The sequence below is a fragment of the Oncorhynchus gorbuscha genome, linkage group LG08 (genome assembly GCF_021184085.1).
Source record: "Oncorhynchus gorbuscha isolate QuinsamMale2020 ecotype Even-year linkage group LG08, OgorEven_v1.0, whole genome shotgun sequence".
Lineage (NCBI taxonomy): Eukaryota > Metazoa > Chordata > Actinopteri > Salmoniformes > Salmonidae > Oncorhynchus > Oncorhynchus gorbuscha.
The window spans coordinates 62,373,333-62,390,346 of NC_060180.1; the positions used below are offsets into that span (position 1 = coordinate 62,373,333).

At 42.0% G+C, this 17,014-nt stretch overlaps 1 protein-coding gene across 7 annotated transcripts in view; it reads right to left on the bottom strand.

The window, feature by feature from the left end:
* Nucleotides 1–2,825: 2,825 nt before the first annotated feature.
* LOC124041947 (aspartyl/asparaginyl beta-hydroxylase-like) overlaps nucleotides 2,826–17,014 on the bottom strand; it is a 28,791-nt gene continuing 14,602 nt past the window's right edge. For 4 of the 7 annotated variants that reach the window (XM_046360144.1, XM_046360145.1, XM_046360146.1 and 1 more), the window contains 7 exons: nucleotides 11,556–11,633; nucleotides 10,407–10,469; nucleotides 9,502–10,206; nucleotides 9,034–9,120; nucleotides 6,533–6,574; nucleotides 6,309–6,353; nucleotides 2,826–5,256 (listed from right to left, as the gene is read on the bottom strand). In XM_046360144.1, the coding sequence (XP_046216100.1) occupies nucleotides 5,249–5,256; nucleotides 6,309–6,353; nucleotides 6,533–6,574; nucleotides 9,034–9,120; nucleotides 9,502–10,206; nucleotides 10,407–10,469; nucleotides 11,556–11,633 (1,028 nt within the window). In that variant the 3' untranslated portion in view covers nucleotides 2,826–5,248. Of the gene's footprint in view, nucleotides 5,257–6,308; nucleotides 6,354–6,532; nucleotides 6,575–9,029; nucleotides 9,121–9,501; nucleotides 10,207–10,406; nucleotides 10,470–11,555; nucleotides 11,634–17,014 lie in introns of all 7 variants that reach the window. The other 3 variants (XR_006840016.1, XR_006840015.1, XM_046360143.1) reach the window with 3 other exon arrangements.

The following is a 17,014-nucleotide window of genomic DNA, read 5'->3' on the forward strand; positions in this document are numbered from 1 at the left end:
TTTATAAATAACAGAAATACCTTATTCACATAAGTATTCAGACCCTTTGCTATGATACTCGAAATTGAGCTCAAGTGCATCCTGTTTCCATTGATCATCAGGGAGATGTTTCTACAACTTGATTTGAGTCCACTTGTGTTACATTCAATTGATTGGACATGATTTGAAAAGGCACACACCTGACTATATAAGAGCAATGTAAGAGCAAAAACCAAGCCATGAGGTCGAAGGAATGTCCTTAGAGCTCCGAGACAGGATTGTTTCAAGACACAGATCTGGGGAAGGGTACCAAAACATTTCTGCAGCATTGAAGGTCCCCAAGAACAAAGTGGCCTCCATCATTCTTAAATGGAAGAAGTTTGGAACCACCAAGACTCTTCTTAGAACTGAGCAATCGGGGGAGAAGGGCCTTGGTCATTGAGGTGACCAAGACCCAATGGTCACTCTGAATGCCAAGCGTTACATCTGGAAGAAACATGGCACCATCTCTACAGTGAAGCCTGGTGGTGGCAACATCATGCTGTGGAGATGTTTTTTAATGGCAAGGACTGGGAGACTAGTCAGGATCGAGGGAAGATTAACGGAACAAAGTACAGATAGATCCTTGATGAAAATCAAATCAAATCAAATGTATTTATATAGCCCTTTGTACATCAGCTGATATCTCAAAGTGCTGTGCAGAAACCCAGCCTAAAACCCAAACAGCAAGCAATGCAGGTGTAGAAGCACGGTGGCTAGGAAAAACTCCCTAGAAAGGCCAAAACCTAGGAAGAAACCTAGAGAGGAACCAGGCTATGTGGGGTGGCCAGTCATCTTCTGGCTGTGCCGGGTGGAGATTATAACAGAAAATGGCCAAGATGTTCAAATGTTCATAAATGACCAGCATGGTCGAATAATAATAAGACAGAACAGTTGAAACTGGAGCAGCAGCACAGTCAGGTGGACTGGGGAAAGCAAGGAGTCATCATGTCAGGTAGTCCTGGGGCATGGTCCTAGGGCTCAGGTCCTCGGAGAGAAAGAAAGAGAGAATTAGAGAGAGCACATGTGGGGTGGCCAGTCCTCTTCTGGCTGTGCCGGGTGGAGATTATAACAGAACATGGCCAAGATGTTCAAATGTTCATAAATGACCCGCATGGTCAAATAATAATAAGGCAGAACAGTTGAAACTGGAGCAGCAGCACGGCCAGGTGGACTGGGGACAGCAAGGAGTCATCATGTCAGGTAGTCCTGGGGCATGGTCCTAGGGCTCAGGTCCTCCGAGGGAGAGAAAGAGAATTAGAGAACGCACTTAGATTCACACAGGACACAGAATAGGACAGGAGAAGTACTCCAGATATAACAAACTGACCCTAGCCCCCCGACACATAAACTACTGCAGCACAAATACTGGAGGCTGAGACAGGAGGGGTCAGGAGACAACAAAATAAAATCTGCTCCAGAACGCTAAGAACCTCAGACTGGGGCAAAGGTTAACCTTTCAACAAGACAACAACCCTAAGACAACACAGGAGTGGCTTCGGGATAAGTCTCTGAATGTCCTTGAGTGGCCCAGCCAGAGCCCGAACTTGAACACGATTGAACATCTCTGGACAGACCTGAAAATAGCTGTGCAGTAACGCTCGCCATCCAACCTGACAAAGCTTAAGAGGATCTGCAGAGAACAATGGGAGAAACTCCAAATACAGTTGTGCCAAGCTTGTAGCGTCATACCCAAGAAGACTTGAAGCTGTAATCGCTTCCAAAGGTGCTTCAACAAAGTACAGAGTAAAGGGTCTGAATCCTTATGTAAATATGTTTCCGTTCTTTAAAAAATATATTGTGCAAACATTTCTAAAAATCTGTTTGCTTTGTCATTATGGGCTATTGTGTAGATTGGACATTTCTATAAAAATACATTTTAGAACAAGGCTGTAACATAACAAATTGTGGAAAAAGTCAAGGGGTCTGAATATTTTCCGAATGCACTGTAAGTCCTGTAGGTCTACGTCAATTAGCATAAGCCTGCCCGAAAAATAAGATTATGCAACAATTCAATTATTCAAAATGAACTTGCCCAAAGTGAAGCAATAAGGCGCAATAAAAAATCACACAGTACTTACTTTAATACTTACCTATGATCCATGTTAGGCTACTATATAATAAAGCGGTAGGCCTGCCTGAACTTTTGGACTGAGAATCTCCACGTGCACCTATGAACGGATGGACTTCAAATGGCAAAAAATGGATCTGGTTGAGGATTTCAGAGAGGTTTTCTGGGCCACATTCCGTTGCCAAAGGTTGTCAAACGTTTCAGACAGAAATGTCACGAATAGCGACGACGTGATTCCTTATTGAACATGTCAGAGGCATGTTTGTTCGACATAGCGTATATCTTTCGGGAACTTTACAAAACGTGTAATCTGGTGGTGGAACGAGGAACAAGACATAGAAGTACAGTATATGATCTTTTACCAAGGATGTAGTTTATACTGCACAATAGGTTACACCAAAGTGGGTCAGTGGACTTTCTATTATTCTTGCTGCTTTACCTCTGCATCAAAGCTGCCTTGTATTGTGGTAATATTCTCAGATGATTGTGTAGTGCACTGGGTAACACTTTACTATAAAAGGTACCCTTTAATGGGGGGTGTAAAGTCCAAGTCATTTCTAGACAGACATTAACAAACAACTTTGGTGCTTGTGAATGACTGGGTTTACATACGGCTGACCCTTTTCAACAGACTTAAAAAAAGGGTACCTTAGTATAAAAAAGTGTTACCATGCATGGTTTGGTGGAGAGGGGTGTGCCCAGAGAGGGACAAGCACGAGAATAAATGACACCATGGTGTTGTCCCAAACCTTTATTGCAGCCCCTCAACAGAACATTTACAGAAACTGTGACAGTCATCCAACCCTGCCCTGCATACAGGATGCATTTTCACAATCATTTCAAAACCTTGTAGCCTGTATAGCAGGATACTACGTAAACCTCTGACATGTTTTTCTGTCTTGTGTGTGAACTGCAATTTGAGATTGTAGTGATGTTTTCTGTTATTGCTAGTTGTGCAATGGCTTCCCCTTGGAGTTAATCTGTTCTGAGCAGCAGTGCCCACCTTTCACGTATGGCTTTCAAAAAAGTGGAACACTTTCTTAAAAATTCAGAAAAAAAGTTTTGATCCTAGAAAGTGTATTTTTATTTAAAAATCTAGAACATTTCTCGTAAAGTTTTGTATAATGTAAAATTAACACCACGTTAAAAATTCACATCAACTTCAAAAGTGTTAGGGAATAGAAAAATACCCATTAGTGTTATAGAAAAAAGACAAAATATGTACTAAAAACTATATTGCAACCACTTGACTTGTTTTATATGTCAAAACAAACTGTTTCCCCCCCCAGAAAAGATTTGCATTGCAGCATTTCCTACAGTCCATCACATTAAATCAGCATCATATCATCTGGCCCCTTAATACCACAATGCACAGAAAACTGCTACAATGGAAGATTTAAAAAATAAAACACACCAACTTGAATTCACAGAAACATTATGGAGGAGTTTGAACACAGACTAAACACGTAACTCCTTCAAAATAATAAACATGATCTTAACCCTCCAGCCGCAAGTACAGATCACGAGCTAGCATTGTCCTTGTAGTAAAAACAACAATGACAACCTTAATGACAATAACGTCAATAGTAAATGCTAGCCAAATTCGAGTTGGGTGTGGTTAGGATATTAGTTAACAGGTTACACAGTCACGTTCCATTCTAGACGTACTACAGCATTTCTCTTTGAACAGTTGGTTACAGCTGGTTTTAGGGGCTGCACTGAAATACATGCAGAGGGACAACAACAAGATGTGTTCCCGGTGTCTGCTAAAATCTTCCACAATCCCAGACATTCATACATCTTTGTTCCAAATGAAGCACTTACCCTCTGGGCTAGAGCCAGTTTAGAGAGAAATGGAACAAAAGTTTATGAACATTGTTGACGCAGACTTTTTTGTTTAAGTGTATTGAATTATGAATTTGGATTAATCAGATTCCTGTTGGACCAGGTGTGTGTGTGTGGCAGACCTATTGGGAGGACCTGGGACACACACTGCACAGCAGTCAGGAGTGCCTGTTTCACCAGGAGACTGGGTGGGGTTGTGTCAGACCGTTAGCCCAGAGCAGCTACACTCAGACACCCTGCCCTTCCCTCATCTCCCTGTGTTGTTTTTGTATCTGTTTTTCCCCAGAACAAAATAACATACGCCAACATATCTTCCATTTGGAGAGTTTACTTCCAACCTAAATACTGTCCAAAAGTGACAAAAAAAAGTTTCAATAAAATAAAACTCGCATTGCTGGAAAATAAATGTGTTCCCATAGATCCTAAGAAATACAAAAAGATGTTCATTGTTGTGGCTCGAGGTCTGAGTGAGTCAAAAACACTTTCAGTACTTAAGAAATATCAGAGTGAGAGGTACTAGGAGTTGGAACAAACAAAAACGAAATGAGGAAGAGTCTCAAACACATCTTAATGAGAACTACGGCTAATAGGGATTGTTTTTCAAAGCGATATGTCTACAGACACACAGTCGCACGCACACACAAAACATCTACACACATTCTCAATCATACACACTAAAGCTCACACACTCGCCCAACATGTCACCTGACTTGTCCGAGTTTACCTTCCACGTGTAGTAGACTCACTACATACTGGTAATACAAAACTTAGAGTGAAATTGCCACGAAAGATCAGTGCAGCTTTGCATAATACCTTCACGTTTAACAAAAAACATTAAAAATGTTGAAGTTCTGACCCACGATTCAACAGGGTGAAAGCACACTGCTGAACTCGGTTCAGACATGTGAAGATCTTTCACTAGCAAAGCAACACGTGCCTCTGCTTATTATACACAAGAAAGGAGAAACAACCTACAACTCACATGATCTACCTACATCCAGAAGAGAAATTCATTGATACTTTCCATTACAGGAAATGGGAATTCTTTAAACTAAAAAACGTGGAAACAAAGTAGAACAGCAAAGAAAACAAAAAGGCAAGAGAGAAAAACAACATACTAATCAAACAAGTAATGGAACAGTGAGATTTTACACTAATGGAAGAAAAACGTAATTCTGAGTGTGTGAGGGAAAAAACGGAGACAGTGGTGAAAGTCGTGGCAACGCTACTCTTTCTCTGGAGGTGGGGAAGCACGGCTGCACGTGCTCAGTGGGCTGGTCCTCGCTCCGTCTTACTGCGCCGAGACCGCAGGCTCTACGTTTCTATGGGAAGAAGATAGTGAGGTCAGTAAGTGACAGTGACTGAGGACAACAGCAGAATTCAAATCAAAGTCACCATTCAATTTAGTTCATATTTCAATTACAATCTTGTAGAGAAAATATTGAGACAACATAATGTACTAATACAATGTATATGATTACTACATCATTACTACAAAATGACAGCACAATCAATTTGATAAAAACAGAATTGATGCCCTCCATTTCAGTTCTACTCACATCATAAGTAATCTTGCAATAAGTTGTTTAATAGGATCAAAAAATCCCCTTAAACAATATGAAAATATGTCAAATGAGTGGAATTGCCCGAGCCATTTTATAAACTGTTTCATAAACCAGCCTCAAGGGGGAGCTACAGCCTACACTACAAATAGCTGCGCCGGCCTCCATTACACACCACAAGGAAGAGTTAAGGGAAAGCCTAAACGGGATCCTTGGGACATCCCAACTGATGTAAGTAACCCCATTAAAGTTGAAATTTCCGAGTTAAGTTTAAGTAAGGGTCAGGGTAAGGATCACGGCTAGCACTAGCTGAGAGTTAAGTCCTTTGAACAAAGCCTATCTTGATAGGATTAATCCACTGACCAATAATTGCAGTCAACATTGCTTACACAAAGTCCATATTAAGCTTCAACACAACACAATAAAACCATAACGCCAAATAGTGTGACCAATGGGTCTTCTCTTTGGCAGAACGGCCAACACATTATAGGCAACACTACCTATCGATCAAGCGTTTCCTACCTGGCATGGGCTTCGAAGTCAGGAAAATCTTATCATACAATATACACAGACAGGCTATTTTTTGCCTGCTGTGGAAACAAGCCCAAAGGTCAGACTCACTGGAAAAGCTGGGTTTCTAGGGACACGTTTTCTTAGATAGCATGATACAATACTGTATGATATTGTACTGCTGATTAATATCCAAAGGGAAAACTATCTATTAAACAATGATTATGTACTCAGTATAGTAGGGCTACATCCAGCTGGAAAATGTAGATTCTGTGAAATGTTGATTCTTAGTTAAAGTTTACCTGTTGGTGCATCTTCAATCTGTTCTTCTACCTCGGTATGCTCTTCTGTAGAAACAAAACAAACCACAGCTGGAACTAAAATACAGCTTTAACAGTCTTGAGTACACTACAGAGCAGTACTACTGGCCATGCTCTCAGAGAATAGGATCAATGGCCACTATGAAAGAACACAGAGAGTGGAGCTGTTCCTAGTTAGGACACTGGACTGAGTTCTTAGCACCAACCTGTGAACTCCTCAAATGGCTCATCAAATTCATCTACCTCCTCTGCAACAGAAAAGCAACAGTTGCAGTTAGTTGAGGGAGAGACAGAGACAGAAAGAGAGAGACATACAGACACAGAGAGAGAGACGCAGAGACACAGAGAGAAAGAGACACAGAGAGAGAGAAAGAGACACAGAGAAAGAGACACAGAGAGAAAGAGACAAGAGAGAGAGAGACGCAGACACAGAGAAAGAGACAGAGAGAAAGAGACACAGAGAAAAAGAGACACAGAGACGCAGAGAGACGTAGAGAGAAAGAGACGCAGAAAGAGACAGAGAGAAAGAGACACAGAGAGAGAGACGCAGAGACACGGAGAGAAAGAGACACAGAGAGAAAGAGACAAGAGAGAGAGAGAGACGCAGACACAGAGAAAGAGACAGAGAGAAAGAGACACAGAGAAAAAGAGACAGAGACGCAGAGAGACGTAGAGAGAAAGAGACGCAGAAAGAGACAGAGATGCAGAGACACAGAGAGAAAGAGACACAGAGAGAGAGAGATGCAGAGACACGGAGAGAAAGAGACACAGACACACACAGAAAGAGACACATAGAGAAAGAGACACAAAGAGAAAGACACACAGAGAAAAAGACACAGAGAAAAAGACACACAGAGAAAGAGAGCACTGAAGAAAGAATGAAAGTAAATTACATTCACGGTTGCAACAACTGGAGGTACAGCTGAAGTTGGAAGTTTACATACACTTAGGTTGGAATCATTAAAACTCGTTTTTCAACCACTCCACAAACTTCTTGTTAACAAACTATAGTTTTGGCAAGTCAGTTAGGACATTACTTTGTGCATGACACCAGTCATTTTTCAAACAATTGTTTACAGACAGATTATTTCACTTATAATTCACTGTATCACAATTCCAGTGGGTCAGAAGTTTACATACACTAAGTTGACTGTGCCTTTAAACAGCGTGGAAAATTCCAGAAAATTATGACATGGCTTTAGAAGCTTCTGATAGGCTGATTGACATAATTTGAGTCAATTGGAGGTGTACCTGTGGATGTATTTCAAGGCCTACCTTCAAACTCAATGCCTCTTTGCTTGACATCATGGGAAAATCCAACAAAATCAGCCAAGACCTCAGAAAAAAATATTGCAGACCTCCACAAGTCTGGTTCATCCTTGGGAGCAAATCCAAACGTCTGAAGGTACCATGTTCATCTGTACAAACAATACGCAAGTATAAACACCATGGAACCACGCAGCCGTCATACCGCTCAGGAAGGAGACGCGTTCTGTCTCCTAGAGATGAACGTACTTTGGTGCGAAAAGTGCAAATCAATCCCAGAACAACAGCAAAGGACCTTGTGAAGATGCTGGAGGAAACAGGTACAAAATTATCTATATCCACAGTAAAACGAGTCCTATATCGACCGCCATAAAGCCAGACTACGGTTTGCAACCGCACATGGGGACAAAGATCGTACTTTTTGGAGAAATGTCCTCTTGTCTGATGAAACAAAAATAGAACTGTTTGGCCATAATGACCATTGTTATGTTTGGAGGAAAAAGGGGGATGCTTGCAAGCCGAAGAATACCATCCCAACCGTAAAGCACGGGGGTGGCAGCATCATGTTGTGGGTGTGATTTTCTGCAGGAGGGACTGGTGCACTTCACAAAATAGATGGCATCATGAAGATGGAAAATGATGTGGGTATATTGAAGCAACATCTCAAGATATTAGTCAGGAAGTTAAAGCTTGGTCGCAAATGGGTCTTCCAAATGGACAATGATCCCAAGCATATTTGCAAAGTTGTTTCGAAATGGCTTAAGGGCAACAAAGTCAAGGTATTGGAGTGGCCATCACAAAGCCCTGGCCTCAATCCTGTAGAAAATTTGTGGGCAGAACTGAAAAAGCATGTGCAAGCAAGGAGGCCTACAAACCTGACTCAGTTACACCAGCTCTGTCAGGGGGAATGGGCCAAAATTCACCCAACTTATTGTGGGAAGTTTGTGGAAGGCTACCTGAAATGTTTGACCCAAGTTAAACAATTTAAATTCAATGCTACCAAATACTAATTGAGTGTATGTAAACTTCTGACCCACTGGGAATGTGATGTCAGAAATAAAAGCTGAAATAAATAATTCTCTCCACTATTATTCTGACATTTCACATTCTTAAAATAAAGTGGTAATCCTAACTGATCTAAAACGGGGAATTTTTACTAGGATTAAATGTCAGGAATTGTGAAAAACTGAGTTTAAATATATTTGGCTAAGGTGTATGTAAACTTCCGACTTCAACTGTATATGCTTGCATGTGCTCATACGTAGTCACACACACACACACACACACACACACACACACACACACACACACACACACACACACACACACACACACACACACACACACACACACACACACACACACACACACACACACACACACACACACACACACACACACACACACACACACACACACACACACACACACACACACCTACCTGGAAGCTCTTCCTGAAGAGCTTCCTCCTCTTGAGTTTCTTCTGATTCAGCTTCTACTTCCTGTTCAGACTCTTCTTCTACCTCTTCTTTGGGGCAAAGCAACAATGGATATAAGAAAACACCATTATTTTCCAAAACACTGATTGAATCTATTGTTTTCAAAAGGTGACATAAGCAATGAAAAACAGACAGGAGACGTTGAGTGCCCTTTTCACTACCCCAAGATGAGATGTGAGAAGGGCCTGTGCATGATCTCTCTACATATATGTAGCTATTCTCAGCAGATAATGTGTCATACACTTCAGCAATGCAGCACCTGGCATTCAACAGTACTCGTTCTGAGAGCAGTGTGAAGAAAAATGACTCGTCGGCACTTTAAATGATTTTTGGTTCAATACTTTTTAGACCCAGATTAAGCCTACCTGGAATAAAAGCCTATTGTTCTGTTCTGGATTATCTTTCCTTACCCTCTTCTGCTAGTGCTGCCTCCTCATCCAATGTCTCCTCTGCTGCTGGCTCCTTCTCCACAGCTTCCTCGTCAACTGGTGCAGCCTCTTCTTCTGCGGGGTTGGCCTCTTCCTCAACAGCCTGTTCCACGGCAGCGACTTCCCAATCAACTGGGACGGCTTCCTCTTCAACGGGTGCATCCTCTTCCTCCTCAGGTGTGGCCTCTTCATCAACCACCTCCTCAACAGGTTCATCCTCTTCATCCTCAGGTGCAGCTTCCTCCTTGACTGGGGCGGCTTCCTCTACAACCTCTTCCTCAACGGGGGCAGCCTCTTCCTCGAAGGTCTCTTCTACAGTGGCAAATACCTCCTCCACAGGGATAGCCTCTTCTTCAACTGGTACGGCCTCCTCAATAACCTCCTCCTCCTCTGGCTCATCCTCCAGTACTTCGGGCTCTTCCTCAATTTGAGGCTCATCCTCCTCGATTTGAGGCTCATCCTCCTCGATTTGAGGCTCATCCTCCTCAATTTGAGGCTCATCCTCCTCAATTTGAGGCTCATCCTCCTCAATTTGAGGCTCATCCTCCTGGAAGTGAGCAAAATCTTCCTCGAAGGGAGAAGAATGCTCCTCAAAGGGAGAAGAATCATCCTCCAGAACTTCGGGCTCTTCCTCAAAGATTTCAGGCACATCCACCTCAGGCTCTTCCTCCTCAACAACCTCAGGCTCTGGAGGGAAAAGACAGTGTTAAGCAATTTAGCTGATAACGTGGATTTCCTGACAAAGCCAACTAAAGCAAGTTTGAACATGACACTAAGTTATACGAGTCTATGATATTGGTTGACATTTTTTTCATTTTAAACTTGACAATTTCAAGCCACAATCCATTCAAACATCTTAGAAATGTTTGTCAGGCTCACACACACACCTGGTGGGAAAGCAGCAGCTTCCTCTGCTTTGGCGGCCTCGATCACTTCTTCAACAATGTGTTCTGGTGTGGATGAATGGGGCAGCGGGGAGAGATAAGGGAGCAGAGGGGAACCGTTAAGACCATCCACCTGGTCCTTAACTTGAACTAAGGCATTACCTGGCATACTTCATAGTCTTCCTCTAGCACAGAACATTTCAAATGTCTTCCTTGAGACACATTTAAGAAACTGCTAAGTTTGTGTGTCAATAAAGAATAAGAAAGACAAAAAAGTCTCCTTTATTAAAAGCTCAAATAAATCATGAACCTCTCGACCTACAGTACAGAAACTGCTGAATAAAACCATGGTAGGTATAGCTCTGGTACATTAGCTTGTATTATGTCACAACAGGTATAGGTGTCTAATCGTCTAGTAGGTGAAAGCATGTCGTGTACACAGCAGTGCCAGGTATTTGGAAAAAAACAGATTATCAGAGCCAATGGATAAATGGTAGACGAGGCCTATGTCCCCTCAACCAATGACAGCCCCTCTGGGGAAACATGTGTAGACTGGACAGGTGGCAGACATATGGAATAAATAGAGTCTACATGTTTGTACAATGATTTTACTGATTAACTCTTGACATAGATAGCTACAGCAGCAGCATGTGGGTGTCTGGTGGTGGACACAGTCCTACTGAGGCTAAAGGTTTCATAAAGACCATCCCTTAAGAGCAAGTCAGCCTTAAGAGCGTTCGTGAGATTCTAGTTCTAATTTTGTCTAGTCCAGCCCACAATATAAAAATATTGAGGAATAACTTGTTTAAGCAATTAGGATACTGCATAAACATCTGACAAGGGAAAGTAATATAATTGTAACATGAGGAAATGAGGTAGTAGGCTATGTTTGAGTATGGCCACATTCTTAATGTACAAAAGGTATACAACAGTGTGGTAGAGTGTCTGCTAAATGATTCAAATGTGAATGTGTTTGTGGCATCTGTATGGTGTTCAAGGGATTCGCCCACCACCGATGCTAGCAGAGTATTCTCCTTTGGGTGGGATTCATTGAGAGAGCATAAGCTACCTCTTATGAGCTTTACCATCTACTACAATTAAATGCTGCTGTGTGTGTGCACGTGTGTGTGTGCAGACCCGCAGGAGTTGTACCTTCTTCCACAGGTGCTGCAGGAGCCTCCTCTGGTACTCCCTCTCTGCTAATGTCGACAGTAGCCTTCTCTTTCAGTCCTGGGGGTTTTACATGTGATGCAGGGGGATGAGGATGACATGGCAACAACTCATGTTCAGGAGAAGTGCCTTTACGAAGGCCACAACTCCATATCATGTATACTGTATTTGGTTATGTGGCTTAGTAATATTCATGGCTAGTAATAATATAGTAACATTAGGATTGAGATTTAGGAGGTCTTACGTAACTTTTAGAAAACAAACATCATTCAAAAGGACAAAAAAATACATTTAAAGGCTGATTTGGGTTGACTTTTGCGCTTCAACACTGAATTTGTATTGTGTTCCAATATGCTGTGAAAAAGCGAGGTCTATAGTGCTAAGAGAGAGAGATCAGGATAGGAGAACAAAAGAAGAGTGTTCCAGTAGAACAGGAGAAAGTTCCTTTTCGGCACCTTGTATATACATGTGATGCCCATTTGTGTAACACCAAAGCATCTTATTGAACCGTGTGAGACAAGTGCACTTGAAGACAGGAAACCTTCAAGTATCCAGCAACTTTATTAACACGGAACACACACAGCTGATCCTTTCAAATCTATCATTTGTCCCTGGATAAAAGCACGAGTTTCATCTCCACTAAATGCAAAATAAATGACTGCGTCCTTGTCCAATTCTACTACTGTATTCTAGAGTGCCTCTAAAGAAAGTCATCTTTCTGATGTAAGATTATAGCACCTTGTGGTCCTCTGGGCACCGTTCATTTAACAGTTCATACTTCTATAGAGGACAGCATTGTGATTCTCACAAGCAGGGAGTAGCTAAAACAATATGCACTATACATTGCGGGAATGGGCACCTTGCACACTAGGGGTTTTCCTACTCCCATTCGCAGAGGTTTGTAACTGGAGTGAGACCTCTCACAGGAGGGGTTTTGATCTTGTAACATCCTGTGTCACTGTCATCGGGGGCGGTTGAATGATCACCGACATCAGTGCAGGTGTGAAGAGTCTCGCATCATTTCCTCACCACCCTATCAGACACCTTGAGCTTTTTAGCAGATGCTTTGGGGGCCTCTTTACTTTTGGCCTCTGCCTTCTGCCCCACTGCCTCCTGCCCCACTGCCTCTGCCCCTTTCCCTGAATTCTTCTCTGCCTTCTGCCCCACTGCCTCTGCCCCTTTCCCTGAATTCTTCTCTGGCTTCTGCCCCACTGCCTCTGCCCCTTTCCCTGAATTCTTCTCTGGCTTCTTCTCCTTCTTGCCCTTCTCTTCCTCCTGCTCTTTGTCTCTCCTAATCTTCTCCAAGGCCTTCTCAAACTCCTCCTTCTCTATCTTATCCTCCTCCTCCTTCATCCTAGCTGCCACCGCCACCTTGGCCTTCTTTGCCGACTCATCCCTCGTCAGCCCCAGGACCTTCGCTTCCTCCTCCCTGGCCAGGATGTTCCTCACCTCGGCCAGCGCCATCTTGGCAATCTTTTTAGCCTCCACTCGCTCATGGATGATGGCTAGCTGCTGTTTCAGGGCCTCCCTCAGCTTCCAGCCCACATCTTTGGTCAGAGGGTGTTCTGGGATACGAGAATACCATTTAGCTGTTTTGAAAAATGATTCGCCGCCAGGCTGCTAGGATCACACTGCAAGCATTTGTCGGACCGCACTCCAAGCATTTAGTAGGTAGCAAAGCACCCTGGGTATTTGAATTTGCTGACTGGGAGTGTTAGGATAACAGCAAGTGGCATCTTTCTGCACTTTAGAAAGGTGTCGCTAGAATTGACCCCGTCAAAATATAAGGTATATAAGGGCTTGGTCTGACACCTCTTACTACACGGATGGGATTCAGGTAGTCCAACAGTTATATGATGCTGTCCAATATAACACCTAGCACACCACTGACAAGGTGAATTTCAATGATTTCATACCAAATATCCTATTACTACAAAAGCAGTAGTCAAATAGAGCATGCGACTAGAAACCAATTCACGTGTTTATGCCAAGAAGCATAATCGTAATTCTAATCAATTCAATCTTCATTCTACTAGTAAATAGACATTCTAAAGACCACAATGTGGTTATTAGAATGAAAGCAAGACCTTTTTAGCTACTGTACACTGGAACACACACGGTTCCTCATGCAAGACCTTTTTAGCTACTGTACACTGGAACACACACGGTTCCTCATGCAATACCTTTTTAGCTACTGTACACTGGAACACACACGGTTCCTCATGCAAGACCTTTTTAGCTACTGTACACTGGAACACACACGGTTCCTCATGCAAGACCTTTTTAGCTACTGTACACTGGAACACACACTGTTCCTCATGCAATACCTTTTTAGCTACTGTACACTGGAACACACACGGTTCCTCATGCAATACCTTTTTAGCTACTGTACACTGGAACACACACGGTTCCTCATGCAATACCTTTTTAGCTACTGTACACTGGAACACACACGGTTCCTCATGCAATACCTTTTTAGCTACTGTACACTGGAACACACACGGTTCCTCATGCAATACCTTTTTAGCTACTGTACACTGGAACACACACGGTTCCTCATGCAATACCTTTTTGGGCTTCTCTCTTGGCAGCATGTCTTGGCTTTTCATCTGAGGTTTAGGAAAACAACAGGTTCAATACGGTTATAGTCTCAGATGGGTGTATCTGCTTGGTACTCAACCACCAATAGGAACAGCCGAATCGAAAAGCCTACCAATAGTAGGGGAGAGCAACTATTACAACAGAACAAAACCAAGCTCAACCAATAACAGATGGAAGTATTGTACCCCGCTCAGCTTTCACACCATTGGTAGGCTTACACACAGGCAAATATGTATCATCCAGCGGGGCTTTTCTTTCACAATCTAATAGTAAAGCCTTTGACATACAGCTTTTGGCGTATTAAGAGTAATTTGTACCATAGCAGCTGGGGTATAGTCACAATTTAGGGGCAAATTCAGTATGAATTCAAAAACCAAATGAGCCAGACCTCAATCATAGAGTCTGAGTTATAGGCAAAACACGGAAAAGCTGACACAATTCTACAACTAGGCAACCTACGAAGCAATCTGGACATTGATCCACGATAAAGTACCTTCTGTCGCCTTATTTTTCTTGAACTTTGTTTTTGGAGATTCTGTTTCAACTAAGTCGATAGGGAAAAGAAAAAACAATGACTACTGAAAGAAATCATCACTAACTTAGTCATGTTAAGTTTTCAACATTTTAGCAGGATATACAGGTTCTCTAACTAGCAGACCAGCTTTCCATGAATGTGATGCCGTGCATTCACACACCCCACCTCTTTAAGGAATACCTAGGATAGGATAAAGTAATCCTTCTCACCCCCCCCCCTTAAAAGATTTAGATGCAACATTGTAAAGTGGCTGTTCCACTGGATGTCATAAGGTGAATGCACCAATTTGTAAGTCACTCTGGATAAGAGCGTCTGCTAAATGACTTAAATGTAAATGTAAATGTAAAAAGTAGACATTTGGCTGAGTCGGCTACTCAAAGCGTCTTGACGTTTTACTCTCAGCAGAGATAATTGGGGTGGGGTACCTCTGTGTCTCGCTCTTTTCCGATCACGTCGAGGTTCATCTGATATTTTTCAAAAGGAACATGGCATTAGTAGCTAACAATCAGATGACCATTAAAAAAATGATCTGAATATTTGACAACTCAAAACATGCCCATGCTACACCTCATTGACAACACATGCTAACACACTCACGATTGCATAGTGCTTACCCATATGTCCTATTCTGATGGTTTCATTACATTACTTGTAGGAGTGTGTACAACTCGGAAATGACGACTACGTGAGTGTAACATGACTGTATAAGGAATTTTACACCCAACCAATACATTTGGATTCATATTCATTACATTTGAGGATCATTGACCCTTCTGTCAATGGTGCCAAAGACCAAATAAAACAATAGACGGTAGTCCCCCATTAACCTCACCAGTTGAACCTGTCATGTAGCTATACTGTCGTTGTTTAGTCATTGGACTTGAGCACCAAGTCAATTCTAAATGATTGAAGCCAATATGAAATCTGAATGGGCTCCACCCAAAAGCTTGTTCAGCAGGTTTCTTGCATCTTCAACAGTGCTATTCCTTGTACCTTTTGTGTTTGCTAATACTTACTAGAAGCCTGTGTTTTTTACAAAAAAACTTTCAATGTTGTCATAGATTACACATTTATTTTACCATGCAATTACAAATAACTGGAACTTCCCTCTCCAGCTGCTGAGTTCCACCTATAGGCTACAATGTTTAGCATTTAAAGACTAAGCTAGCTGGGTGAGTCTCTTTAGCTAGCTGGGTGAGTCTCTTTAGGGTGTGAGTGTGAGTCTCTTTAGGGTGTGAGTGTGAGTCTCTTTAGGGTGTGAGTGTGAGTCTCTTTAGGGTGTGAGTGTGAGTCAGCACTGATCTGTTTCAGAGATCTGGGGTTGAGGTTCTGACGTTGGGGTTGACATGAGGATAATGCCATATCTTCTGTGTCTCAAATCAGGTCAAATGTTCAAGGGGTGTGGAATTTGGTAAAAGTCCTTGAACTCATTTTAGCCATTGAGTCAGGCTCCAAATGCATGGAATCCTCAACAGGGAGCACGCTTTCCCAAAACGACCTCATATTTCATAACCCTGTTTTAGGACTTCTAGACAATTGGTTTAAGGAACAGCCAAAAGCTAGTTTTTCAGGGGGTTTGCTTTAACAAAATAAATGATTAACACTTGTGTAATGGGTCCTTCATCCAGCCGGTCTCTGAATATCTAACAGTACACGACCATATGTGCAGTCTCTTGGCCAATACATCAAAATGCACTACTTATCCAGACACAAATGCACACTATTTGTATTGTGTTTAACAAATTGATGATGAAGACAAAAATGGAAAGACGGGGAAAAATAGCTCCCGAAGACGTTTAAAAACCAACAAACATGGAAAATGAATAATAATCCTAGAGACAAAGAAATACCATAATGAGGAAATACACTTCAACAAGCTTCAATAAACTAACACAGACAAGAGACAAAGAAATACCATAATGAGGAAATACACTTCAACAAGCTTCAATAAACTAACACAGACAAGAGACAAAGAAATACCATAATGAGGAAATACACTTCAACAAGCTTCAATAAACTAACACGGACAAGAGACAAAGAAATACCATAATGAGGAAATACACTTCAACAATAATGACAAGAGACAAAGAAATACCATAATGAGGAAAACTTCAACAAAATAAACACGGACAAGAGACAAAGAAATACATAAAGAAATAATCAACAAGCTTCAATAAACTAACACGGACAAGAGACAAAGAAATACCATAATGAGGAAATACACTTAACACGGACAAGAGACAACAAGCTTCAATAAACTAACACGGACAAGAGACAAAGAAATACCATAATGAGGAAATACACT